General features: G+C 45.6%; 1 protein-coding gene and 1 long non-coding RNA gene across 3 annotated transcripts in view; one reads left to right on the top strand and one right to left on the bottom strand.

Moving 5' to 3' along the window:
* Positions 1–25,293, bottom strand: part of LOC126988722 (homeobox protein AKR-like) — a 48,922-nt gene extending 23,629 nt beyond the window's left edge. The window contains exon 1 of one of the 2 annotated variants that reach the window (XM_050847081.1): positions 24,944–25,293. In XM_050847081.1, the coding sequence (XP_050703038.1) occupies positions 24,944–25,016 (73 nt within the window). In that variant the 5' untranslated portion in view covers positions 25,017–25,293. Of the gene's footprint in view, positions 1–14,642; positions 15,029–24,943 lie in introns of those variants that run through there. The other variant, XM_050847083.1, reaches the window with a different exon arrangement.
* On the top strand, positions 9,184–11,937 carry LOC126988723 (uncharacterized). Its single transcript, XR_007742491.1, has 2 exons — positions 9,184–10,642; positions 10,943–11,937. It is a non-coding gene; the product is annotated as an uncharacterized LOC126988723 (long non-coding RNA).
* Positions 25,294–27,258: the final 1,965 nt, after the last annotated feature.

The raw sequence follows: 27,258 nt of genomic DNA, 5'->3' as shown, positions 1-27,258 counted from the left end.
TTGATATATTTCTTTCACTTGTATTGAGTATTAAAAATGAATCTCTTCCCTGAGTGAGTAGACGGGATGGGGGTGGGAATGCAGCATAACCAGACTATTGTATACTCATAACAGTGTACTTATCGGTGTCTGCGTAAAAGCTATCCCCCCCCCCCCCTCACCGATTAATTAAGGCAACCCTGACCCCATTTTCCCTTAATTTTACAGTAGCCCCCCTTAACCCTATTCGTTCCGACCCGGGCCACATTTGCCCCCCCCTGAGGATTTTTGTCAAAATGATCATTTTTTTTTTATTACCAAGTTTAAAAGAAAAACAGACCTACTGATAAACGTAGAAAATACCGTAGATTAAGATGCGATATCAAAAATAACCATAGGAGCCTCCGTTATCTTGCTAAACACGAATATTTAGAAACACCGACGCGAATCATTTTGAAGCACGGCGATACGCTGTGAAAAAAAACCCAACGTTCAAACGCCTCCGGATGACGATATTATTACTGTTATAAGTATTAATATACCTGTATTGTATAGTGCTATACTGCATGTTCTGCATCTTTTATGTTAACAAAGCTTTAGCTGATACACTAAACAGACCAACAAACAAGCTAGCTGTAATAAAAACATAATAAAACGTACACAGCCCGCTGTGTACGAGAGTTATTCAACGGCAGTTGGCGACACGAGCTTGTGATTGCGGCGAGGCGATGACGAATTATGGCACATACAATACTTATTTTGACACTACCATAAGGTGATAACTGTGTCTCGTACATATGTTAATTTCTTGTACTTTGGCCAGACAATTCCTATATATAGCTAATAAAGAAAAAATCGTACGTGCCTGGAGTCAGAGAGAGAGAGAGAGAGAGAGAGAGAGGCCAGTCATAGGCTATTTGACCGTTTGAACCTAGCTCCCTCTCTTCCATCTTTCATATATATATATATATATATATATATATATATATATATATATATATATATATATATATATATATATATATATATTAACCAGGCAACAATGATAATACCCAAAATAATATCAGTGCCAGTGTCACTTGCTGCGAAATATTCATGTCATTCATATTCAGTTCCTTTCAATATAAGCAAATATACTCTTATCGGCAAAAAAAAATTACTTTCTATAAATCACTGGCTTCGTATGGTTTATTTTGGGGGGGACCTGGATGCATTGAGAGAGAGAGAGAGAGAGAGAGAGAGAGAGAGAGAGAGAGAGAGAGAGAGAGAGAGAGAGAGAGAGAGAGAGAGAGAGAGAGAGAGAGAGAGAGAGAGAGAGAGAGAGAGAGAGAGAGATTATTTTGGGATATCAAGACGAATAGGAAAGCGAAATTTAGCGTAATAAAAAAAATACTATGAAAGATGGAAGAGAGGGGAGCTAGGTTCAAACGGTCAAATAGCCTATGACTGGCCTCTCTCTCTCTCTCTCTCTCTCTCTCTCTCTCTCTCTCACCATCATCATCATCATCATCATCACCATCATCATCACCACCATCATCATCACCACCATCAACATCATCACCATCATCATCATCACCATCATCATCAACACCATCACCACCACCATCATCACCATCATCATCACCACCATCATCACCATCATCACCATCATCATCACCATCATCACCACCATCATCATCACCACCATCATCACCATCATCACCATCATCACCACCATCATCATCACCACCATCACCATCACCACCATAATCATCACCACCATCATCACCACCATCATCATCACCACCATCATCATCACCACCATCATCATCACCACCATCATCACCACCACCATCATCACCACCATCATCATCACCATCATCATCACCAGCATCATCACCACCATCATCACCCCCACCAACATCACCAGCACCAGCATCACCACCACCATCATCACCACCATAATCATCACCACCATCAGCACCACCATTATCATCACCACCACCATCATCAGCACCACCATCATCATCACCAACATCATCACCACCATCATCATCAACAACATCACCATCACCACCATAATCATCACCACCATCATCACCACCATCATCATCACCACCATCATCATCATCACCACCATCATCATCACCACCATCATCATCACCACCATCATCATCACCACCATCATCATCACCACCATCATGATCATCACCATCATCATCATCAACAACATCATCATCATCATCAACATCATCACCATCATCACCACCATCATCATCATCATCACCATCATCATCACCACCATCATCATCACCACCATCATCACCACCATCATCACCACCACCATCATCACCACCATCATCACCATCATCATCAGCAACATCATCATCACCACCATCATCATCACCAACATCATCACCATCATCATCACCATCATCATCACCACCATCATCATCACCACCATCATCACCATCATCACCACCATCATCATCACCTCCATCATCATCACCATCATCACCAAAAAGGAGGAAGAAGAGGATGAAGAAGAGGAAGAGGAAGAAGAGGAGGAAATAGAGGAAGAGGAGGAGAGGAGGAAGAAGAAGAGGAAGGAGAGGAAGATGCAAGAGGAGGAAAAAGAGGAAGAAGAAAAGGAAGAGGAAGAAGAAGAGGTAGGGGAGGAAAAGGAGGAAGAAGCTAGAAGAGGTAGAAGAAGAGGACGAGAAGCTAGGAAGAGGTGGAAAAGTATAGAAGAAGAGGAGGAAGAAGAGGAAGAAGAGGAGGACAAGAGGAAGGGACAATAAGGAGGAAGAAGAGGAAGAAGGAAGAAGAGGAAGACTAGGAAGAGTAGGAAGAAGAGGAAGAAAAGGAGGAAGAGGATGAAGAAGAGGAAGAGGAAGAAGAGGAGGAAATAGAGGAAGAGGTGGGAGAGGAGGAAGAAGAGAAAGAGGAAGAGGAGGAAGAAGAAGAGCAAAATCAAGAGAAAGGAAGAAGAAGATGAGAAGGAAGAAGAAAAGGAAGAGTGAGAGGAAGAATGAGGAAGAAGAGTAGGACGAGAAGCTAGGAAGAGGAGGAAAAGTAGGAAGCAGAGGAAGAGGAAAAGGAAAAAGAAGAAGAGGTTGAGGAGGGGGAATAGAGGGAAGAGGGATAAGGAGAAATAAGAGGAAGAGGTGGAAGAAGAGGAATAGGAGGAAGAAGAGGAGGAAGGAAAGGAGGAAGAGCAGGAAGAAGAGTAAGAGGAAGAAGAGGAGGAAATAGAGGAAGAAGAGGAGGAGGAGGAAGAACAGGAAGAGGAGGAAGATGAAGAAGAAGAGGAAGAAGGAAGGGAAGAGGAAGAAGAGGAAGAGGCAGAAGAAAAGGAAGAGGAAGAAAAAGAGGCGAGAAGCTAGCGAGAAAAGGAAAAGGAGGAAGAGGAAGAAGAGGAAGAGGAAGAATAAAAGGAGAAAGAAGAGGAAGAGGAGGAAGAAGAAAAGGAGAAAGAAGAGGAGGAGGAAAAGAAGGAAGAAGAGGAAGAAGAAGAAGAAAAGAAGGAAGAATAGGAAGAGGAGGAAGAAGAAGAAAAGAAGGAAGAATAGGAGGAAGAGGGAGAAAAGGATTTTATTTCTTGAGAGTTTCTTTTCACTCATTATTCACTATTGCTTTACACCATTGATTAGGTTCCAGTACTTAGTGTTCACGAGCGTTATTGTTGTTCAGAAAAATCAATACGATGCTGGCTATACGAGGGCGAAAAATCTCAAGGGGTCGGAACGTATAGGGTTAAACCTCACCCCCGGCATCCCTAACCTAACCCCATTTTCTTTCAGTACCTCTTCCATTAAACCATTGTTCTTCTCTCTATCAACATCGCCTAACTTAAAACCCTCATTTATTTATCTCAAGAATAAGTAAATGTATATGTTTTAATTTTAAGGCACCCCCCCGCCCCCCTTCAATGCAAAGAGGGACAAAGGGTCAATCTCCAGCGTTACCAGACTATTGTATACTCATAACAGTGTGTACTTATCGGTGTCTGCGTAAAAGCTATCCCCCCCCCCTCTAGAAATTATACGCAATCATGCTTATCTACGGGGCGCGGACAACCTCACCGATTAAATGCAAAGAGGGACAAAGGGTCATTCTTAAACATATCGGTTTCATTACGACTATTTCTCACGGCCACAGAAAAGACTGACCGGGCTTTCTTGGGTGTTTTTTTTTTTCGTTCAAGATGCAGGAGTCGGGTCAAACTATCGCTGGGATCACAAGACAGCCCATGGAAATCCCAGTAACTTCTACGAGAGGCTTTTCATTAAGACTAGCGAAGTGAGGGGCGAATAGGTTCAGACTACGGTCCAAAAGGTTAGGTTAAGCTAGTTTTTGTTTTGTTTTGGTGAGTTTTTGTCTTACACTCATCTACAATTTGATCATTAAACGTCTCGGCTCCAATTACAACAATCTCCCAAGGTCACGGAGAAAATTAACCAGGTTTTCGTGTGTGAGTTTATCCGTTCATGGCGCAGGAGTCGGGTAAAAGTATCACTGGAATCACAAAACACGTCAATGAAAATTCCAGCAATTTCTACGACAGTCTTTTCAAACAGGGGAACGGAGGCGCAGAGAGGTATACGGGTCTGTCCTCTCCCGTCTTCAGTGAAACCACGATTTCCGCTAGCGTGGTTGGAAGATCGTGGACACGTCAGAAAACCCTTTAAACTATCACTGGGATCACAAAACAGTCAATGAAAATCCCAGCAACTTCTACGACAGTCTTTTCAAACAGGCAAACGGAGGCGCAGAGAAGTTAGAATACGGGCTTGTCCTTTCCCGTCGTCAGTCAAAGGGCTATTACACTGGGCAAACTTTCCGTGGATCTTCAGTCAAACCACGATTTCCGCTGGCGTGGTTCTCCTATTTCCGTGGTTTTCTGACGTGTCCATGATCTTCAAAAGCTACGGTAGAGTTCATTGAAGGACGGCGGTATTACTCACCATCATTATCATCATCAGTAACAACAAGAAACAAATGAGAACCACGCTAGCGGAAATCGTGGTTTGACTGAAGATCCACGGAAAATTTGCCCGGTGTAATAGCCCCTTAAGCCTACCACACCTCCCTCTCTCCCTGACCTTGTTGGCATGTTTACCAGCCCCAGGGAAAGGAGGGAAAGAGGAGAGCACCGGAGACGTTGACCGCATACCCCCAGGAGTCTCATATCCCCTCCCCCTCCCCCTGAAATCCCTGCTTCCTCCTCCTCCACTTCCTCCTTTCCCCCCAACACGCACCTATGCACTAACATTTCAAACCGTTTTTATTACTTAATTTATCTATATTTTCAAGTGTTCGCGTATCTTGCCTTCGGAGTGTAGTTAGTATATTGCCCAACTAAAAGACCTCTGGCATTCTGAAGACCTTACCAACTATAAACCCCTTAATCCCTGTCATTACCTCAAATACAGAATTATCCAGTACATCGCTTTCGTTTAGTTGCTGGGATTCAAAAGTGGAAATTCAGCCGTATAGTGTGTGTGTGTGTGTGTGTGTGTGTGTGTGTGACTTGTATAGCGGTTGTGTAAGGTAGCGTAAGCGGTGTGTGCCCCTTTGTATACACGGTCTGTGCTAAGGAAACAACCCTCCTCTTTCTGTATTTCCTCCTTCCTTCGCCTTACAAGTGTTCAAAAGGGGGGTACAAGGATGCCTCTCTTACCAATGGCGACTACCTCTTTAAAACACTCCCACTGTTATCTTCGCAGGAGCAGGACAATAGAGGGTTTCATTTTCGCCTTCAGAGCTGCGTCCTTTGCGGGGAAAGAGATGTTGGGTATGTCATGAGGAAGGGGCGGCGGAAGTAGCAAACTGGGCCATATTCTCAAACATTTCGGCGCCCGAGCACACATAAGAACATTGGGAGACTGCAAGAGGCCATATTTGACTAGGCTTTCGTTGGAGTTTGGGGCATTTCCAGGGATAGTTTTATGACCCTGGTGGTAGTTTGGGTCGTATTTTAAAACATTTCGTCGCAAGTTCTCATATTTGACAAGGCTTTCCTATGAGTTTTGGGCATTTCCAGGGGTAGTTTTATGACCCTGGTGGCAGTTTGGGTCGTATTTTAAAACATTTCGTCGACCAATTTCTCATATTTGACAAGGCTTTCCTATGAGTTTTGGGCATTTCCAGGGATAGTTTTATGACCCTGGTGGCAGTTTGGGTCGTATTTTAAAACATTTCGTCGCCCAAGTTCTCATATTTGACAAGGCTTTCCTATGAGTTTTGGGCATTTCCAGGGGGAGTTTAATGTCTCTGGTGGTAGTGTGACCCTGCTTCTGTGGCATGAATCTAAAGAAACACTCATTAGAACCCTATTGATCCCCTTATTGACCTTTAAAAATAGCTGACGTGAGAAGCGAAAGCGTCTAATACCAACCTTTGACCCTTCTGTACCAAAAACCTAAAAATAATGCTGTTAAGAACCCGACTGATACTCTTTGTGGCCTTTTGAGAGCTGACGTGAGAGGAGGCCGTGTCTGAGATTGCCGAACTTTATCGATTTGTGTCTGCAAGAGGCCATATTTGACTAGGCTTTCGTTGGAGTTTTGGGCACTTCCATGGGTAGTTTTATGACTCTGGTGGTAGTGTGACCCTTCTTCTGTACCAATAACCTAAAAATAATGCTCTTGAGAACCCGACTGATCCTCTTTTTGGCCTTTTGAGAGCTGACGTGAGAGGAGGCCGTGTCTGAGATTGCCGAACTTATCGATTTGTGTCTGCAAGATGACTGCAAAAGGGCCATATTTGACTAGGCTTTCGTTGGAGTTTTGGGCACTTCCAAGGTGGTAGTGTGACCCTTCTTCTGTACCAATAACCTAAAAATAATGCTCTTGAGAACCCGACTGATCCTCTTTTTGGCCTTGGAAGAGCTGATGTGAGAGGAGGCCGTGTCTGAGATTGCCGAACTTTATCGATTTGTGTCTGCAAGAGGCCATATTTGACTAGGCTTTCGTTGGAGTTTTGGGCACTTTCAAGGGTAGTTTTATGACCTTGGTGGTAGTGTGACCCTTCTTCTGTACCAAAAAACTAAAAACAGCACTCTCGAGAACCCGACTGATCCTCTTTTTGGCCTTGGGAAAGAGCTGGATGTGAGAGGAGGCCGTGTCTGAAGATGCCGAACTCTATCGATTTGTGTCTGCAAGATGAAGCGTGTATGTACGTGCGTTGGAGCGAGTCAAGGAGCTTCCAAACGGTCGCAGCCCAGCAGTGATTATATAGGATCAGGGTCAGTGGTGCATTCGTTCGCTACACGCATGAATGTTGACAATACTGAAGGCTGTATGACAATTCTACTTGCCTTGTAGTGAATGAAGTAAATGAGATGCGTGTGTGTGTGTGTGTGTGTGTGTGTGTGTGTGTGTGAGAGAGAGAGAGAGAGAGAGAGAGAGAGAGAGAGAGAGAGAGAGAGAGAGAGAGAGAGAGAGAGAGAGAGAGAGAGAGGAATGGAGGAAAAAACTTCTGGGTAGCTATATCATGGAGCGACAGGAAGCGAGCACCCTGGATTAGGAAACAGACAAAGACAGAAGATATTTTAATAACTATTCAGAATACGAAACGAACCTTGGTATGTCATGTGTAGAAGTGATAACTAATTAGTGATATGTAATAATAATAATAATTGGTTTTGCACTGCACTGAGGCATAAAGTAACAGGAATAGGGATCAAATGAGTGCAGATATATATTGCTACACATGGTATACTTAGTGGATAGGAACACTAAACAAAATTATAAACACTATTAATACTACACATTATACAGCCTTCTCATCCTGTCTCGCTGCCATTTTAGAGGAGATAACGACATATAGCCATTACCGTGACTTCTGTGAATGGCGAATTATTGTTAACGCCCTGAGCTACGTCGCTATCGCTTTGAGAATCCCTCCCCATGCAGTCTTACAACGGCATCAACAAAGGAGACAGCTCAAGGGCACAAAAAAAGGAAACAATAATAAAAAAAAGCCCATATCGTCCAGTTCCCATTCATTGTAACACTGCATACCATACGTGCTTCGCTGAGGTCGCTCCCTCCACCACGCATTCCTGACCCTTGCCCGTGAGGTGTTTTTGTCTTTCAAGTCTATCCACACTCGGTTTTTTCCGCTTTGCATTCCCCCACTCCCGCCCCACCTGCGACCCGTCCCCCCATCTCCCCGCCTCCTGTGACCCTTCCCATCCTTCTCCTCCCTCTCCCTTCCCCCAAAGCCACCCCCCTTACCCTCCCTCCCACCCACCACCTGCGACCCTACCCCCATCTCCCCGCCTCCCGTGACCCTTCCCATCCTTCTCCTCCCTCTCCCTTCCCCCAAAGCCACCCCCCTTCCCCTCCCTCCCACCCACCACCTGTGACCCGTCCCCCATCTCCCCGCCTCCCGTGACCCCTCCCATCCTTCTCCTCCCTCTCCCTTCCCCCAAAGCCACCCCCTTCCCTCCCACCCACCCACCACCTGCTCCCCTACCCCCATCTCCCCGCCTCCCGTGACCCCTCCCATCCTTCTCCTCCCTCTCCCTTCCCCTCCCTCCCACCTACCACCTGTGACCCGTCCCCCCATCTCCCCGCCTCCCGTGACGCTTCCCATCCTTCTCCCTCTCCCTTCCCCCAAAGCCACCCCCCTTCCCCTCTCTCCTACCCGCCACTTCACTCTCGCCTCTCCCGACCTTGAGCTTGAAGGCGGGGCCGTGACCTCGCCTCCCCTTGCACCTTCCCTCTTCCACATGGTGACCTGACCTGGTGAATCTGTTGCTATGCCGTGTGTGTGTGTGTGTGTGTGTGTGTGTGTGTGTGTGTGTTGGTAAATCGAATGGAAAAAAATAGTAAGAGGAAACGAACATCATGGATTAGGGAACATAATTGAATCCCTTATTAAACTAAACTAAAATAAAAGTAAATAATATAGTAATAAATAAATAAATAATAAAATATAAATAAAGTTGAAGATGAGGAAAGAAGGAAGGAAAAAGGAAAGGCACGAACAGAGAGAGAGAGAGAGAGAGAGAGAGAGAGAGAGAGAGAGAGAGAGAGAGAGAGAGAGAGAGAGAAACTTCATTATATATATACCTTAGCACGAAATCAGCAACAAGAACACACACACACACACACACACACACAATACAACGTTAGTCTTCTTAAAACTTAATTCTTACAATAAACCGATTATTTTTATTACTATTATTATTACACACACACACACACACACACACACACACACACACACACACACACACAAGGCCCAGTTTGCCAGCCCAGCAGACAGGTTCGCGCATTGCTCAGACCAAACAAAACCTGCCACTGATAAGGAACGGTTGCTCTCCCCCACTGACCAAAGGGGATGTGATGTGCGAGCAACGTTGCCAGATTATCGTACTCAAGAGCCGCGTATTTACCGGTTTCTGTCCCATAACTGTTGCCAAGAAGCACCAATAATTAACCATTTAAACGATAACCATATATGAAGGCAGTTATTTGGGTGACGAAAGCAGTTATTGGGTTGGATATCGGCAAACATGAGGCAGAGTACGACAATCTGGCGACGTTGTGTGAGTTCCCAGTTTTGTTCATACATCGACTAACACCGAGTTCTGTCAAAGAGTGAACTGGATGTATGCGATTTCGAGTCTAGCGTGTGATCATACCATACACACACACACACACACACACACACACACACACACACACACACACACCAAGGGGTCATCGGTCGTCAAGCAGCAGCGTTTTATAATCAATATCAAGATGAATGCAAGGATAAAGAAGGTATTGAAAGATGCTTCACTTCAACATCTGAGTAAAGAACGAGACACCAAACAGACGGGTATTCACGCTGACATGACCTCTTCAAGTGAATAAAACACCCACTCCGGCAGATGTAAGATGAACTATACATATATATTCCCTACAAAATACAGAGTGTACTGGATGGCAAGCTCGAGTCTAGCACGTAATTAAACCACACACACACACACACATCAAGGAGCCATCGGTCGTCAAGCAGCAGCGTTTTATAATCAATATCAAGATGAATACGCGTGGCTATTTTATTCGTCTTCCTTATTTACGTGGGGTTGGGAAGGCTACAAATACTCGTGGCTGTTTTTTCGTCTTTCTTATTTACGTGGGGTTGGGAAGGCTACAAATACTCGTGGCTGTTTTTTCGTCTTTCTTATTTACGTGGGGTTGGGAAGGCTACAAATACTGGTGGCTGTTTTCTTCGTCTTGCTTATTTACGTGGGGTTGGGAAGGCTACAAATACTCGTGGCTGTTTTCTTCGTCTTCCTTATTTACGTGGGGTTGGGAAGGCTACAAATACTCGTGGCTGTTTTCTTCGTCTTCCTTATCTACGTGGGAACCCGAGGCTGTAGTTTAAGAGGAATAGGAGGAGAGAGGAAAGAATTATGTACAAACTTGCAGCATTGGGCTATACAACTGGCCCAGAGAACGAACACTCCCCAAGTAAGTTTTTCCTGGTTTACCGATTCTTCATTTCCGCCCCACACCGCCCTTTCCCGCCACAGAGCTCAGTGGTCACAAAACAGGACAAAAGACGTATATTCGCTTCGAAAGATAAACAACAAGGACGATAACGAACACTCCCCAAGCAAGTTTTTCCTGGTTTACAGATTCTTCATTTCCGCCTCACAACGTCCTTTCCCGCCACAGAGGTCAGTGGTCACATAGCAGGATAAAAGATGTATATTCGCTTCAAAATGAGATATAACGATGATGAGAAAGAACACTCCCTAAGTAAGTTTTTCCTAGATCACCGATTCTTCATTTCCGACCCCCAACGTCCTTTCCCGCCACAGAGCTCAGTGGTCACAAAACAGGACAAAAGACGTATATTCGCTTCAAAAGATAAACAACAAGGACGATAACGAACACTCCCCAAGTAAGTTTTTCCTGGTTTACCGATTCTTCATTTCCGCCCCACAACGCCCTTTCCCGCCACAGAGCTCAGTCAGCTCAGTGGTCACATAACAGGACAAAAGATGTATATTCGCTTCAAAATGAGATATAACGATGATGAGAAAGAACACTCCCTAAGTAAGTTTTTCCTAGATCACCGATTCTTCATTTCCGACCCCCAACGTCCTTTCCCGCCACAGAGCTCAGTGGTCACATGGCAGGATAAAAGATGTATATTTGCTTCAAAATGAGATATAACGATTATGAAAAAGAACACTCCCTAAGTAAGTTTTTCCTAGATCACCGATTCTTCATTTCCGACCCGCAACGTCCTTTCCCGCCACAGCTCCTTTGTCGTCACAGAGCTCAGCGGTTACGTGTAGGGACGGAGGAGATCCACCCGTGATAATCTACAGCCGCTAAAAACGATCACTCTGCTGTCAACTCCATTACCCTGACTTCCCTTCGTATCTCCAGTGCCCTGACTCCCGTTCTTCCTCCCCTATCTATTGCTACACGCATTTCGAAACAAGTGACATGCAAGCTGGTTATAGTGATGTTCGGGCTATCAAACGCTCTCGGCTCTCACAAATATTTTCAATGCCACATAGATCAGTTGGGTTTTCATGAGTGCTTTTCACTTTCATGGTGCAGAAGTCTTGTTAAACTATCACTACGCTCATACAACTCCCCATGGAAATACCTACAACATACAGGAAAGCATTATCATTGAGTGTATATATGTAAGATCCGAAATACGTGAGAGTATAAGTCTGAAGTCTATACATATTATAGCAATAAGAACATAGGGAGATTCCTAGAGGCCGAATGGACTACACAAGGCAGCTCCAGATTCCCCCCTGACTACTAAGGCTACCTGACAATGATGCATGTATATACTGTTTGAAATTAATAAAGACAAGCTTGGACGCCGCCCTTGTTGACCTGACTCGGGAATACTAACACAAAGGGTGAGGTGTGTGTGTGTGTGTGTGTGTGTGTGTGTGTGTGTGTGTGTGTGTGTGTGTGTGTGTGTGTGTGTGTGTGTGTGTGTGATCTACTTTCAACTTCAACTGATCGTTCGTTTTTTGAAAGTTGCTGATCCATAAAAAAAAGTATATATGTTTCTGTTTATATTACATTTACGTGCTGCAACTGAGAGAGAGAGAGAGAGAGAGAGAGAGAGAGAGAGAGAGAGAGAGAGAGAGAGAGAGAGAGAGAGAGAGAGAGAGAGAGAGAGAGAGAGAGAGTGTGTGTCACGGGTCAGCAGTAGCCTCAACCCTGACCCCAGCGCCGACACAGCAGACACCGATGACCAAGGGCACTGGGGTCAGCCGTATTGACCTCATTCTCAACTTAGGGCAAGGAACTTATTTGATAGCGGGCCTTTTTTTAATATTTTTCTTTACGCCCTTGAACTGTCTCCTTAGCTGTAAAAATAATAATAATAATAATAATAATAATAATAATAATAATAATAATAACCATGACGCTGGGCGATCTAAAACCATTAGTTATTATCAGATTGAACCGCAAGCTAACTCGACATATCTACGTGTTTGTGTAACTGTTAAAGTAATTGTAATATATTAACTGGAGTCGCATTGAAAGTTTCGGAGGCAAGTCAGTACAGTATAGCTCGTCCTTAACTTGCCATCCGCGGGTCGGCTAGAACTGTCACAAAGCTCAGTCTGAAGGAAGGATCTCACACTGCTACTATAAAAAAAAGTTAGCTGCTCGTCCTAACTTGCAATCCGCGAGCCGGCTAGAACTGTCACAAAACTCAGTCTGAAGGAAGGAAGGATCTCACATTGTTACTACTACTGCAATACCTCTGTGCCCCTCTGAACAAGTCTCCCTAAAGAGTCGGCAGTTCGTCCTTAACTTACAATCCGCGAGTCAGCTAGAAATGTCACAAAACTCAGTCTGAAGGAAGGATCTCACATTACCACTAACTCTTTACCCTTCCCAACAAGTCTTCCCAGAGAGTCGGCAGTTCGTCCTTAACTTACAATCCCCGGGTCGGCTAGGAATGTCACAAAACTCAAGTCTGAATGAAGGAAAGATCTCTCATTGCCACTACTACTGCTATACTTCTTTACCCCACCGAAGTCTCCCCAGAACTGTCACAGAATTTCACACTTTTTTTTATGCCTCTTTACCCCTCCCAACGTCTCCCCAGGGTCGGCAGCTTGTCCTTAACTTGTCCTCCGCGGGCCTGCTCTCGTCCCAGAACAAGCGAGCAGCACAGCGTCACGGGACTACTATTTTTACGTAAGCCTCACTTGGCGAGCTGTTCCGCTGCCCCCGAGGCCCAGAGGAACCATGTTGCGAGAGAGAGAGAGAGAGAGAGAGAGAGAGAGAGAGAGAGAGAGAGAGAGAGAGAGAGAGAGAGAGAGCAAAAATAACAGGTGTGAGTCGTGAATGTCTTTACTGAGGAAGCGCTATATCATTAATCCATAAAGTTACACAAGAATAAAAATACAAACAAATGCTGTGATGGTTTTCTTGACGCTCTTCACGGTGAGGTCGATTAAACCACTATGAGGCGCCGTGACGTCCCTTTTACCTCTCTAGTGCCTCTGTGGCGCCGCAATGATATACTCAACATCAGTGTTCTTTAGTCTTTTCTAAGTTCATTCACCCTTCCGGGAGCTGTTGAGAAATTCATGTACCCTAGCCTCAAAAATGACGTCTTAAGTATTAGGTGACTATTTTAAACATAAAAAAAATAGCTACTCGGTCTTATATAACTGTGATATAGGTGCTAGATGTGTAATAAAATAAAATAGTTGTGTATAATTAGGAGTTTAATATACTAATATAATACGTAAATCTGTAATACTTTAATCTCAATTTAATTAATTTCTTACTTGACACAATTTTCTTCATGAAACTTCTTTTCGTACTGAGCGCTCTCATGCACACTGGCCATGTCGTGTACCCCTCCATGTACCCTTTGAGGAGATTCATGCACCCAGTTTGCCTATCACTGCTCTACAGCCCTTCGTGGTGCCGTGATCGAATACACCGTCCCAGACACTAAAAAGACTGGCTGAGCTCAGGGCATGACGGGAGGAAACAAAGCATGCTAAGCGGCCATCCCAAGACGCTTCCTCAGCACCATTTAGGGCTGCGGCGCCACCACGACGGGGGGCGGCCCGGGGTGCAGACCTTGGGGCCGCGTCGGTGAGGCTCGGCGGTAGTCTCGACAAAAAACACACTCACATACTCGCCCGCGACCCCCAGCGCTGTAAGGGACACGGCGGCGCTGACAGTCACCACACACAGTCACCACTCAAGACGCAGCACACTTCAACAATCGGCTGATATTACACAATTGAGTTGGTTTCAACAATACATTTCTGACAATAATGTGTATATATATATATATATATATATATATATATATATATATATATATATATATATATATATATATATATATATATATATATATACACACGAATAAAGAATTTAACGTAAAGAGAGGCAGCGGAAATATTTGACTAGTTTTTCATCAAGCAGCGGTGCTTCTTGAGAGATGAAAGTTAAATTTTCAAAGAATTCGTAGCAAACTTCTGCCTCGAAGGCAATAATCCTCCCTTGCCCCCTCCCTTGTACCCTGCCGCCGGCGTAAAGACATCTCCCCGCCGCGCCCCACCAACGAATAGCCCGTCAGCAGCAAGCGTCCCTAACAGCTCTGAGGCGCCACTACGGCAGGCCGGAGAGGCCCTCCGCTACCAAGGCACTCACCTGCACCCAGGTAGTAGTTACTGCTGGTGTACATCACTGCGGCCTGCGGGCACCACGACAGCTTGGCGGTAATTCCCGGGCGATGCTCCGTGAACACAGCACACGCTCACGCCACTGTCCGGCCTAACACCGCACGGCACACACGGCAGGGGCAGCACAGCACCACTTAACACCTCGCCCGGGCACTCCCTCCCCTAGCAATCAGCAGGAGCGTTACGCCGTACAATCACCTAGGCCGCGCGAGGCCGGGCCGGACAATGAATGCTGACTCCTGGGGCGAGGCCTTGCAATAGTGTCCAATACGAAGGCGAGGCGACGGGCCCGATGACACTCCTGACGTGGCCACGGCTGCAGGTCCACTGTTGCTCCGGCCCGGCACTCGCTGCTTCCCTACACTATTTCAGGCCCATCCCCGTGCTCCCTTCACCCTGGCACTTCACCAACCCCGGTTCAGCGCCAAACGCCAGCTGCTTCTGCCCTAACTTTCCTCCTGCCCCGCCCCGCCCCTCCCGTCACTCACCTCCGCCTGTATACTTGCATGACCATCGGTACCTGCCATGTCAATACCACCTTCTCCATACCTTGTTCCTAGGGTACCCCAATGCCCTATACCCTGTGTGGACTCGTCTTACGTTCCTTCACTCCCATGATAAGCTGATTCAGAGGCGATGTTACGCACTCAGCAGGTCTCTCTCTCTCTCTCTCTCTCTCTCTCTCTCATCGTCATCTTCACTCTCCCTTTCTGTTCCCTTCACTACCCTTATCAAATCTCTTCCTTTCTCTTCTCTTCTGCTGTCCTTTTTCTTGCCTCCTATCCTCTCCCTCTTCCCTATCCTTATTTAATCTCCTTCCTTTCCTCTCCTATTGTCCCCATTTTGCTTGCCTCTCCTTCTTCCCGATCCTTATTTCATCTCCTTCCTTTCTTTCCTCTCCTGTCCTCATTTTGCTGCCCCTCCTTCTTCCCTATCCTTATTTCATCTCCTTCCTTTCTTTCCTCTCCTATTGTCCCCATTTTGCTTGCGTCTCCTTCTTCCCTATCCTTATTTCATCTCCTTCCTTTCTTTCCTCTCCTGTCCTCATTTTGCTGCCCCTCCTTCTTCCCTATCCTTATTTCATCTCCTTCCTTTCCTCTCCTATTGTCCCCATTTTGCTTCCTCTCTCCTCTACCCCCCCCCCTTTTCTCTCTCTCCCTCCCCGTCGCCCTTTATAGTGTACAGCCTCATCAATTAACTCAATAACAAATGAGCTATGCCTCGCTGTCAATGACCAACACAGCTTCAACACACGCCGCCTCAGCCTCCGCGCCAGACTGTCTATCCATCAGTCATCGTCTACCAAGTTGATCCATTTCCCCACAGCAGAGAAATTCACGAGTCGTCACAATGTTTAACTGATATATTCACGCCTCTTTAACTAATTTTCTACGGTATAGTGATTGTTTTACCAGCAGGTCTGTGTAAGAGGTTGGACTCAGCGGCTGGCCTTTTAAATTTACCCATGTATGTATGTTATTTATATATATTTCATGGTCAATAAATGTAAATAAATTTCAACGAAGATTTCCTGTAATTGTGCCCTGGTCTACCCCCCCACCCTCCCAATACACACACAAGGACCTGCTGGCCTTCAAAATTTACCTATGTATGTATGTTATTTATATGTATTTCATGGTCAATAAATGTATCAGTATCAATATCTTCCTCTAATTCCACTAAGATTACCTATAATTGAGCCTTCGTCTTTACCCCCAACACACACACAAGGACCTGGCCTTCAAAATTTACCTATGTATGTATGATATTTATATGTATTTCATGAGGTCAATAAATGTATCAGTATCAATATCTTCCTCTAATTTCCACTAAGATATCCTGTAGTTGTGCCATCGTCCCCCCTCCCCCCCCCCACACACACACACAAAAAAAAGTCTGGTCTTCAAAATTTACCTATGTATGTATGAACGCAATTTATAGGTGTTACACGAGGCCAATAAATGTATCCGTGTCAGTATCTTCCTCTATTTCCACAAAGATTTCCAGTATTTGTGCCTTCGTCTACACCACACACACACACACACAGCCAGCAGTACTCAGAGATCGACTGTATGTGCTTGCTCTTGTTGGGAGGGTATGTATGCTGGCGATTGCTGGTCCAACTAGTGATCAGACCGTGGTGGTGGTGATGGTGAATTACACACACACACACACACACACACACACACACACACACACACACACACACACACAACCACCACCACCACCACCACCGTTGCCAGGTTATCGTACTCAGAGCATAGTATTTACTGGTTTCTGACGCCTAACTATTGCCAAGAAACATCAGGAATTAACTGTTTTAACGACAAATATAAAGGAATCTCGTTATTGGGTCCCAGGAGACGGCTTTTGTGTCGGAAGTTGATAAATAGAAGAGGCTGAGTATCACAATCTGGCAACGTTGACACACACTTTGGCTGCCCTGCCCACAATAGATCACCAATACCTTGTCTTCTTTAGCCCATAGCATCTTATCTGTCTTTTTTCCGAGCCTACACATGCTGAGCCGCGTCACGCTACCAACCCTGCTCACCGTCGCTGCAATGCCCGGCTTCTGAGAGAGCGGCGATACATAACCCACAGACATGCCTTAGGAGGGTGAAAGATTTATAACCTGTACCGCCGCACCAGTCCCTCTCCCTCTCCTCTCTGGTTGGTATTGTCAGATGCTCCCACCCCTCACACCAACTATTCCCAAGGGCCAAAAAGGAGGTTAATCGAGTTCTAATGAGTGTTCTTTTAGGTTCACGGTACAGAAGAAGGCTCAGACTACCACCAGGGTCATAAAAGTACCCCTGGAAATGCTCTAAACTCCCACGAGATTAGAAAATTACGTGTTCTTGGGCGCAGAAATGTTTAAAAATATGTGTCTCTCTCTCTCTCTCTGTATACGTTCTTACTGTTGCGACTATCTATGTAAATCTCTCTCTCTCTCTCTCTCTTGGTATACGCTCTTACTGTTGCGACTATCTATGTAAATCTCTCTCTCTCTTTCTCTCTCTCGGTATACGCTCTTACAGTTGCGACCATGTAAATCTCTCTCTCTCTCTCTCTCTCTCTCTCTCTCTCTCTCTCTCTCTCTCTCTCTCTGTATACGTTCTTACTGTTACAACTTCCTAATCTTTGTTTGAATTCACCATCAACCGCTGCATGGTATGACACGGTTGCTTTATTGAGACCACTGGGATCTATAATAATTCTATATCAGTGTTCTATATTTTGAGTAGCGGGCTTTTTTTCCCCACATTTGTTACCTTTTTTTATGCCCTTGAACTGACTCCTCTGCTGTATAAAAATAATAATAAATAAATAAATAAATCCATACATCTCTACGCCATATTTTTTTCTTTTTTACTAATCTCTCAGCCAGAAAGGTTTACTAAGGGTCGTATTACAAGACATTTCGCTGCCCAAGAACACATATTTGACAAGGCTTTCGTAGGAGTTGTGGGCATTTCCAGGAGTAGTTTTATGACCCTGGTGGTAGTCTGACCCTTCCTCTGTACCGTGAACCTGAAGAAACACTCATTAGAACCCGACTGACCCCCTCTTTGACCTTTAGAAATGGCTGATATGAGAACCGAAAGTGTCTTATAAAAGCAACCTTAGTGTTAGCGGAAGGCGAGGTAACGAACACCGGTACGTAGGCTTTATTTCGGGGCCTCCTCTCTTTCTGTTCCTAATTTCCCCTTCCGAGAACTCGTCCGTCTTTTTAAATAGACAATCCCTTTTTTATTGCATTCTATTTTCCCTCCTCATGTTCGCTGAAATACGGTGTGTGAAGGTGCTTTAAGTTTTAGTACATGAGTGTGTGTGTGTGTGTGTGTGTAACACCTATAAATGGCGTTCATACATAAATAGGTAAATTTTGAAGACCAGACTTTTTTTTTTTTTTTTTTTGTGTGTGTGTGTGTGTGTGTGTGTTCCCGGGTGGATGACACGTCTCTAGTTTGCTCCGTGCCTAGAATCACTGTACGGATCTGAGGGGCGCGCGGTCTGAGGCACTGTGCCACCGTCCACAGCCATTACTGTCACCAGTCACTCCTTCAACAGCTTTCCTCGCCACCATTACTTGTGTTGAGTCGAGCCTCTCCCCCGCCGTATGTCAGCCCCTTGTGCCATCACCGCGGCCATCAAACCATAAGCACGGCTCCCCGACGCAGCCTCAGGAGCTACTCCGGGTGGTGCCCTGCGCAGGTCTGCCGCGCATCTCAGAAATGCCTCCGCTCCCCGCCCGTACCCGCTGACACCGGCAATAGCCCTCAGGAGGATGAGGTGCTTGGCGTCAGGGTCTAGATTTTACTACCAATTACGAGACGAGTGTAGCAGGTATCTCTTAGCAGGTGAGCCGCCGAAAATACCCGCCAGCGTCCCGGCGGTCAGCACAGCGCCAACGCCTGCCAGCGGCGGTGGCCCCTTTGGCTCCGCGCACCGCCTCGCAGGGGAAACTAAGCGACATGATTATGTGTGCGCGCCGGAGGGGGCACACACACACACACACACACGTTTCACCCTTGATTGATATAAAGGTAACACACGTGCAAACATTTCCCAAACAACGAGCGCCACCATTTCTATCACAAACTCCGCAGAAACACCTCCCCGCGTACCGAGACACAACCGTACTCCAGCAATGCAGTCTGTACATAGGCTTTGCGTTACACTCGTTTTTTTTATTATCATTTATTCTATCCTCTCTTTACGCTGCCCTACATCCGGTCCCACACTGGCACGGGCTATCCTTCGGGGCGGCGCTGCCCTGGCCCCGTGCCGCGAGCCACTAGGGCAAGGGGGGCGGGGCGGCGCCAGGGTATGCAGGCCGGGAATAAGGTCATAAAAGGTACCCGATCAAGATAAATTAGTTTGTGCAAATGCTTTACTGAATGAGAAGAATGGAGAGAGAGAGAGAGAGAGAGAGAGAGAGAGAGAGCGCTCATCGACATATATGTACTCAATTGCAATATGGAAGATGTAAAAATAAAGAGAGAGAGAGAGAGAGAGAGAGAGAGAGAGAGAGAGAGAGAGAGAGAGAGAGAGAGAGAGACCTGAAGCACGAGCATAAATACGACGCAATGCATGTGTGGGAAAAAAATAATAAAGTAAAAAACAAAACTGCTGGTCAAGCGCAATACAAATTAATTTATATATCATATTTACTGGTTCATGAGAACGCTAGGATAAGTTGTGATTCTCTCTCTCTCTCTCTCTCTCTCTCTCTCTCTCTCTCCTTGACATAAGCAACCTTGCACTATGTTGATTTCATACGAGGAAGATGTACCCGTACTCTCAAACCCAAATTTGTCAAGGCTTTCGTAGAAGTTGTTGTGGGTCTTTCCATAAGGTAGTTTTATGAGCCTAGTGATAGTTTGACAAGGCTTTCGTAGAGGTTGTTGTGGGTCTTTCCATGAGGTAGTTTTATGAGCCTAGTGATAGTTTGACAAGGCTTTCGTTAGAGGTTGTTGTGGGTCTTTCCATGGGTAGTTCTATGTGCCTAGTGATAGTTTGACAAGGCTTTCGTTAGAGGTTGTTGTGGGTCTTTCCATGGGTAGTTCTATGTGCCTAGTGATAGTTTGACAAGGCTTCTGCACCATGAACTTAAGAATGTCAGGGGTATGTTAACGAGGGACTCTGTTTTGGAGGCAGGTGTCATAGAAGGGATATGTCCAACCTGATCTCTTTTATAACACTGGACAGGGAGAGGAAAGGAGGGGGCGGGGGGAGGGGGACGCTAGGAAAGTTTGTGTACACGTTCAGAGGGGAGAGATATTGACGTAAGAGAAAATGCATCTGTGGCAATATACACGAGGAGGTATATATATAAGGAAATGAAGCTTGTCGATCGAAAATTTAGAAACTCTAGTCAACAAAATACGAGATTCATTACACTGAAAGACCTCACCTTCCACCACCATCATCACCATCCCAAAGAGTAGGCCTATACCTTCACCATCACCTCTACCTCCACAACCAGTTCCTTCCTCACTCCATCACCACTATCACCAACACCACTACCTTCACCACCGCCACCTCCAGTCCCTTCACTCCTTCATCACCAGCCTCGTCACCACCACCACTACCTTCACCAGCAGCATCGTCAAGGCCCATCCTCGGTCTTGGGAATGGCCTGCGCCGAGAATATCAAGTCCCCGAAAGGTTATTGTACTATGGCACTTGTCATTCCTGAGCGGAGACTATTGGAGGCATCGGCACCTGTTATGTCTCTCTCTCTCTCTCTCTCTCTCTCTCTCTCTCTCTCTCTCTATCAAGCAGAATATCAGTAAAGTTTCCCAAAGCCTTATTAGCATTTGCCCTAAAATAAATGAAGTCGTCTATCACCTCATGGCGTCTTTGGTATATCGCCAGCTTCTGCTTCACTGTTGTCTCCCCCTAACCCCTGACAGGCAGATGGACAGGAGTCGAGGGCTGTGTGGGTGACGGAAGAGGGGGCGAGGGGAGGGCCGCCGCACTGTGTTATTTCAGTGCTGAGGGCCATCTGTGTTCGAAAGGCAAATTCACAGCACAAGCGACTCGAATATCTACGCTATATATTTGTCCTTCTGCAGTGATATCAATAACGCCCTATACTAATGCTGGGGCCATAACACCGAAGACCCAGCCAATCCGCAGTAAGACTTCTTGACGAACCACCAGTGTTCGGCACTAGGCAACCAAGGAAAGCGCAAGATTAATCTCTCTTAATCCAAGGCAAGTGAACCAAGATCCCAATGTCCTTGTCACATGTCTGAACAAACATCCAGTAAGCCTCCACAGGTCGGTTCTCTGTTCTTAGCCCTGGAAACCTGAAGCGCCAAAGACTTCGCTAACTCGTGCAATGCCTCGAGAGCCAGTACCTCCAGCGACCAAGGTCAGTGGCCCTGTTATTGCCATTAGATGATTTGCAGCAAAGGTTCTTAAACTTTTTCATATTATGAATCCTATCAGTTTCAGTTTTTCTGTGATTGTGGTGTACACCTTCACCCAGATTCAGGACATTCATTTTCATATTGACTTATCCTAGTTAACCTAAAACTAGCTCTATATGTGAATTGAAATGTAAATCTTCTCTATAATAAATCAGACGCTTCATACAATGTTTTGCATTTAATAAAAAAAATTAAAAAAAACTACTATTTTAAGAACTCGCGCACCCCAAGGATTTTCTTCACGCAAGTTGAGCATCACCGTTCTACAACTTTGGTTTACAACACTACGTAATACGAAGTCCATACCAAGGTCCATACAAAGAGCCGCCGTGTGTAGGCCGTCTCGCCTCTTGCAGTCCCCTTATATGTTGAAACGTGCTGGCGCAAGGACACAGCCCTGCCTCACTTCCGTGCTAACAGAAAAGTTGGACCCCCTTCACAGCACCCTTAATCCCGGAGTACAGGCCAGTTAAATGACCAACAATCCTTGCAGGGGGCCCCAAGAGTCCTTCGTGATTCATAGCTCGAGCCTCCTTCAGATCGAAATCAAGCAACCTCTGTCAAAAGTCACATTTTCGTAGGAGAGGACTCGCCTGAAAAATCCCCGCCACCGCATTATTTACTAAACTATATATATATATATATATATATATATATATATATATATATATATATATATATATATATATATATATATAAGTGAAGTTTTCCAGGCACCATTGAGAAAGATTATCACCACTGTTCTAGCATGCAGTCTTACCGCCTGTCATTCGGTTATGAGATCTTAAAATCTCCACGTGCTGGGACTCCTTCTTGCAGTATTCACCGATATACCGAGTAGCGACATTGACGTGTTGCTAATGAAGACCAACAGCAGCCACTCTCAACAAATTCCAGCACGTAACAACCCTTGCAACACAACTCCTTCCCTTGAGGCAGAAAAGCCTCTAAAACAGGACGCTTCCCACGACTCATTATGAATGAGTGTGTGTGTGTGCGTGAGAGAGAGAGAGAGAGAGAGAGAGAGAGAGAGAGAGAGAGAGAGAGAGAGAATTATTGAGCTCTTTTTCTAAGTTGTGGGAAACTATTTGTGGCAGATCATCGTAATCCGAGATGGACTGTCAGCTTCTCAAGTAAGGCGTGCTCTCTCTCTCTCTCTCTCTCTCTCTCTCTCACACACACACACACACAGGCGCCCGATACCGTTGTCAAGGGCACGGCGTAAGCACCACATGGAGCGCAAGACCACGACTTATCAACTCATCCATTCTACCTGAGGATGTCTCCAAGTGGTTATCTTTCCGACTTTGATGGGCGCGAAGACTTTGTGCCAGTCATCGTTATGCTCTCGAGGCAGTATTCAGGCCCATATGCACCAAAACTTCGGGGCTCTAGGGCTGTATTTTAAGACACCATCGCTTCTCACATCAACTATTTCTAAAGGTCAAAGAGGGGATCAATCAGGTTTTCATGAGCGTTTTCTAAGGTTCATGGCACAGACGAAGGGTCAAACTACCACCAGGGTCATAAAACTACCCCTGGAAAGGCCTACAGCTCCTACGAAAGCCATGTCAAATATGTGAACTTGGGCAACGAAACGTTTTAAAATACGACCCTCACACACCCACATTAGCCTCTGCACCATGAACGTGGAAAAATACTCAAGGGAACCCGAGTCATCTTTGTGGCCTTAGGAAGTATTTGTTGTGTAAGTCGACAGCGTCTGAGAATAAAGGCCGGAGTCAAACACGTCTCTTATGTAACACAGATCAAGTTCTTTTGTTGGTGAAATGCCACTAACAACAACGTGACCTTTATGAAATGCTCTAATGAGTCTAATCGATTACCGCAATGCCTCCACCATGCCGTGTGTGTCAGGGCCTCACTCTTGCCTCACTCCTATCCAGAAACACGTGGTCTGCCGCATGGCCCCACGCTGCAACTGGTTCATCAAAAACATGCTAGCTCAACGTGACTGTATACATATGGTCTATAATGTTGCATGGACTTCAGAAATAAGACAAGGTTACCATGTATAGTCTTCTAGTGATTACAACCATTGATCACGAGGTATCTATCAATGTAACAACTCAGCATGACAATAGTTATGCTCTATAGTGATGCAGAATTTTAGGGAACAAGACAAAGCTAAAATGTAAAGTCTGAGTCTTCTAGTGATGATTATTCCTGATTCCGTGTCATTTATCGATTTGTTTCCAGTGCTATTTATTGATTTTTTTTTCTTTTGTTGGGGGGTTGTCTCGTGCATGTTAGCCTGTGGAACCATAGCAACCGGATGAAGTAAACTGGGCAGCCTCCCGCATCACGAGTCTGGGTAATGATAGTCACATTCTAGTGCATAACAAACCCGCTGCCTCGTGGGATAAAGTAGGTCGCGAGGATACATGGTTCTCCCTCTCTCTCTCTCTTTCTCTCCATCTGATTTTAACGCATCAACCAACTCACCTATATAAGTAAAAACAACATATTCGCCTACACTATAAGTAAAAATGACATCTTCGCCTACACTTACAAAAACAACGATATTATTGGTTTAGTTATGGAGCTCAAATAATCAGCCTCTTTCTCGGGAGCAACTGTCATCTCACGGTTGCCATGTTCCCTGACAGCCCTCGAATAACAGTACTGAACAAAGGTCACTCAATAAACCAAGTCTCTCCTTTTGTCAGTCATGAATGCTTCTGCCATTCCTAGTTTGTAGACAATAAACATCGATTAAAGGGTAAAGTGGATAAACTGTGCACTCCACACTGACGTAAAGTTTATATTTCTGAGCACGTGCGGCCTTCAGTGTGCCTCGTCCCCGCCTCGCCACTCGCCAGGGGCAAGTGTAGGTTTGTAACCACCAGACACACCATTACCATAGCAGCCACTCATGTTGCTCTCAACTGTATGATCATAATGAGGAATATTGCATGACAAGTCCAGTGTGAAATGAAATGGCGACCCACGTGGCAACATAAATAGTAACTAGACTCTCAGGCTGGAGAGGAACAGGAGACGGGAGAGGGGGAGGGCCGGGGAAGGGACGCGAGGGGGAGCGGCGGCCAGGGAGGCCCGCGCGCTTTGACGTTTGGTGGTGCCTGACAGCCTCAGGCCCAGGCAGGGGCCTAGGCAACAAGCGACCAGACAGACACTGCGTTATGTAATGACACCAAGAGACATGAACTTCTGTCAGCCTCCCAACCAATGTTCCATACACGACAAGCCCCAAATTTGGTGCTGAAACGGCTTGGGCCGAGGCGTGAGGAGGGCCCTGCGTCGCAGCGTCCCTCCACACACCCCTGCTGGGCCAGGTACTCACCGTAGGCCGGGCTGCTGCTCACCACCTCCTCCTTGACGACCACGTCAACGTGCATGCCGACATCCATGGTCATGTGCCTTCAATAACTCCTGTTTTCACACTAAAATATCGCACAACTTGTCAGAGCACCCCACGAGGCCTGTTCCCGCGCGCGATGTGACAGGCAGCTGAAGCACGTGGGCTGCGCGGTGGCCGTGCGCACGGGGCGGAGCCTCGCCAAGGCGGGACCGACAACCATTGGCCGCCGCCCGCCAGACACCTTTGGCGCCCCCCTCAAATGTCAAGTTGTGTGCCGTACACCTTGCGTCTTATTTCCGGTACAACACAACCTGTACCCATACGTGTGAAACATGGAACTGTGTTGTTACTACTTTGTAAATAATCTACGCAATGTTGAGTCTGGTATGTGCAAGGAAATAGACAAGTTGAAAATTTACAAATATATGTAGGCTGTGTGTGTGTGTGTGTGTGTGTAAATCGTGGTATATGCAAAAAATAAACATAAGTTGGCTATATTCCTACAAAATTTGTTCAACCTTAGATTTTTTACATGCATTTTTATTAAGGTTTAGAGGACGGTAAGTACACACACACACACACACACACACACACACACACACATATATATATATATATATATATATATATATATATATATATATATATATATATATATATATATATATATATATATATATATATTTATATAAACCAATAGTAAGCAAAACCTATCATCGAAAAAGGGCAACAGACCGACTGCTTGAGAAATGTCACCTGCTGATGCTCACTTCCAGTATTGCCATTTTTAACTTCTTTGTTCAAAACTTTTAAAACAGGAGAGGCTAATCTAAGTGAACAAGGCAAAAGATACAATAATGCAGGAGACCCTATGTTTTGAATTTTAGGAAGTGACATTACCCTTTCCAACACGATTGCGCTGGCTGATGACACAAATATCTCACAAGTGGCGAAAGCTGACGTATACTTTATTAAGAGAGGTCTCAGTGGTGGTGGGAGTGGCGGTGACAGACAGGGCTCGTTCTTAACAACAGAGGCCGAGTGTTGGTGGTGGCGGTGACAGGCAGTGTCTCGGCGTGGCGTTGCAAGGTGGTCACAAGGACGGCGTGGCCACCGACCACCTCATTGTTCTACGCACCCCGCGAGGAACGCATTCTTCCGACCCCACACCCGCCCTGGTAGCCCTCCCTTGTCTCACACTTCCCTGGTTCTGTTGGTTGACTTTGCCGGGGTTGTCAAGCTCTAATGTGCATAAAATATCCTCCCATTCATGATGTGCATTCAAAAGACGCAGTGACAGGTATAGCTGGGATGAATTCAAGTTCAGGAAAGAAATGGGCAAGAACTGGCTTAGAAACAGGGTGGTGGTCGAGTGGGGCAAACTGAGCGGGTATGTAGTTGGAGCCAGGTTGAAGCAAACAATCAAAAATTTTAAATGGAGACTAGATGCGTTTATGGACGGGAAGGGAATTTGTTGAATGATTCATCTTCAGGAGCTGCCATGTGTAGGGCGTCAGACCCTTCTGTATGTCCTTGTGGCCCAAACAACAGGATTCCTGGACATTTTACCGCTTGAAAGTCATGTTCCCCCAAAGATATATTTAAACACACACACACACACAAACATTAAAAAAAAAATATGGTCCTATAGCTCAGTGGTTAAAAGCTCTGTGCTGTCAGGCTTTGCGGCGTGGCAGGTTTAACAGGCCGAGATTTTTCCTCTGACAAGGAGCAGTGACTGGCCCACCTTGAGCAATGGGTCTGGTGTGTGTGGTATGTGAAGGTCCCGGCAGTACCCAGAGATCGACTATAATGAGGCTTGCTCTAATCGGGAGGGTACTTGCTGGCGATGACGAGTCCAGTTCATGATCAGGCCGTGGTGAATTAGAGAGAGAGAGAGAGAGAGAGAGAGAGAGAGAGAGAGAGAGAGAGAGAGAGAGAGAGAGAGAGAGAGAGAGAGAGAGAGAGAGAGAGAGAGAGAGTAGGAAAGAAATAGAAAATGAAAAGAAGGCGAAAAGAAATAGAGAGAGAGAGAGAGAGAGAGAGAGAGAGAGAGAGAGAGAGAGAGAGAGAGAGAGAGAGAGAGAGATTAGTAACGGACTACCGTGAGTCATCGTAGTATACATTACATCAACTGGTCATAAGGCTCTTAAGTATATATATAATGAAGTGTTTGAGGGTTTGAAATGTGTGATGGGATAACTTATGAGAAATGAATGTCTTGAGGTGAAGGGGCAGGACGAGACTCGGTACAAGCGTTTGGGGTTAGATCATTATTGGAATGCTATGGAAATGGG

This window comes from Eriocheir sinensis, chromosome 70 (assembly GCF_024679095.1).
Source record: "Eriocheir sinensis breed Jianghai 21 chromosome 70, ASM2467909v1, whole genome shotgun sequence".
Lineage (NCBI taxonomy): Eukaryota > Metazoa > Arthropoda > Malacostraca > Decapoda > Varunidae > Eriocheir > Eriocheir sinensis.
This window is presented reverse-complemented; position numbering and strand designations above follow the sequence as displayed.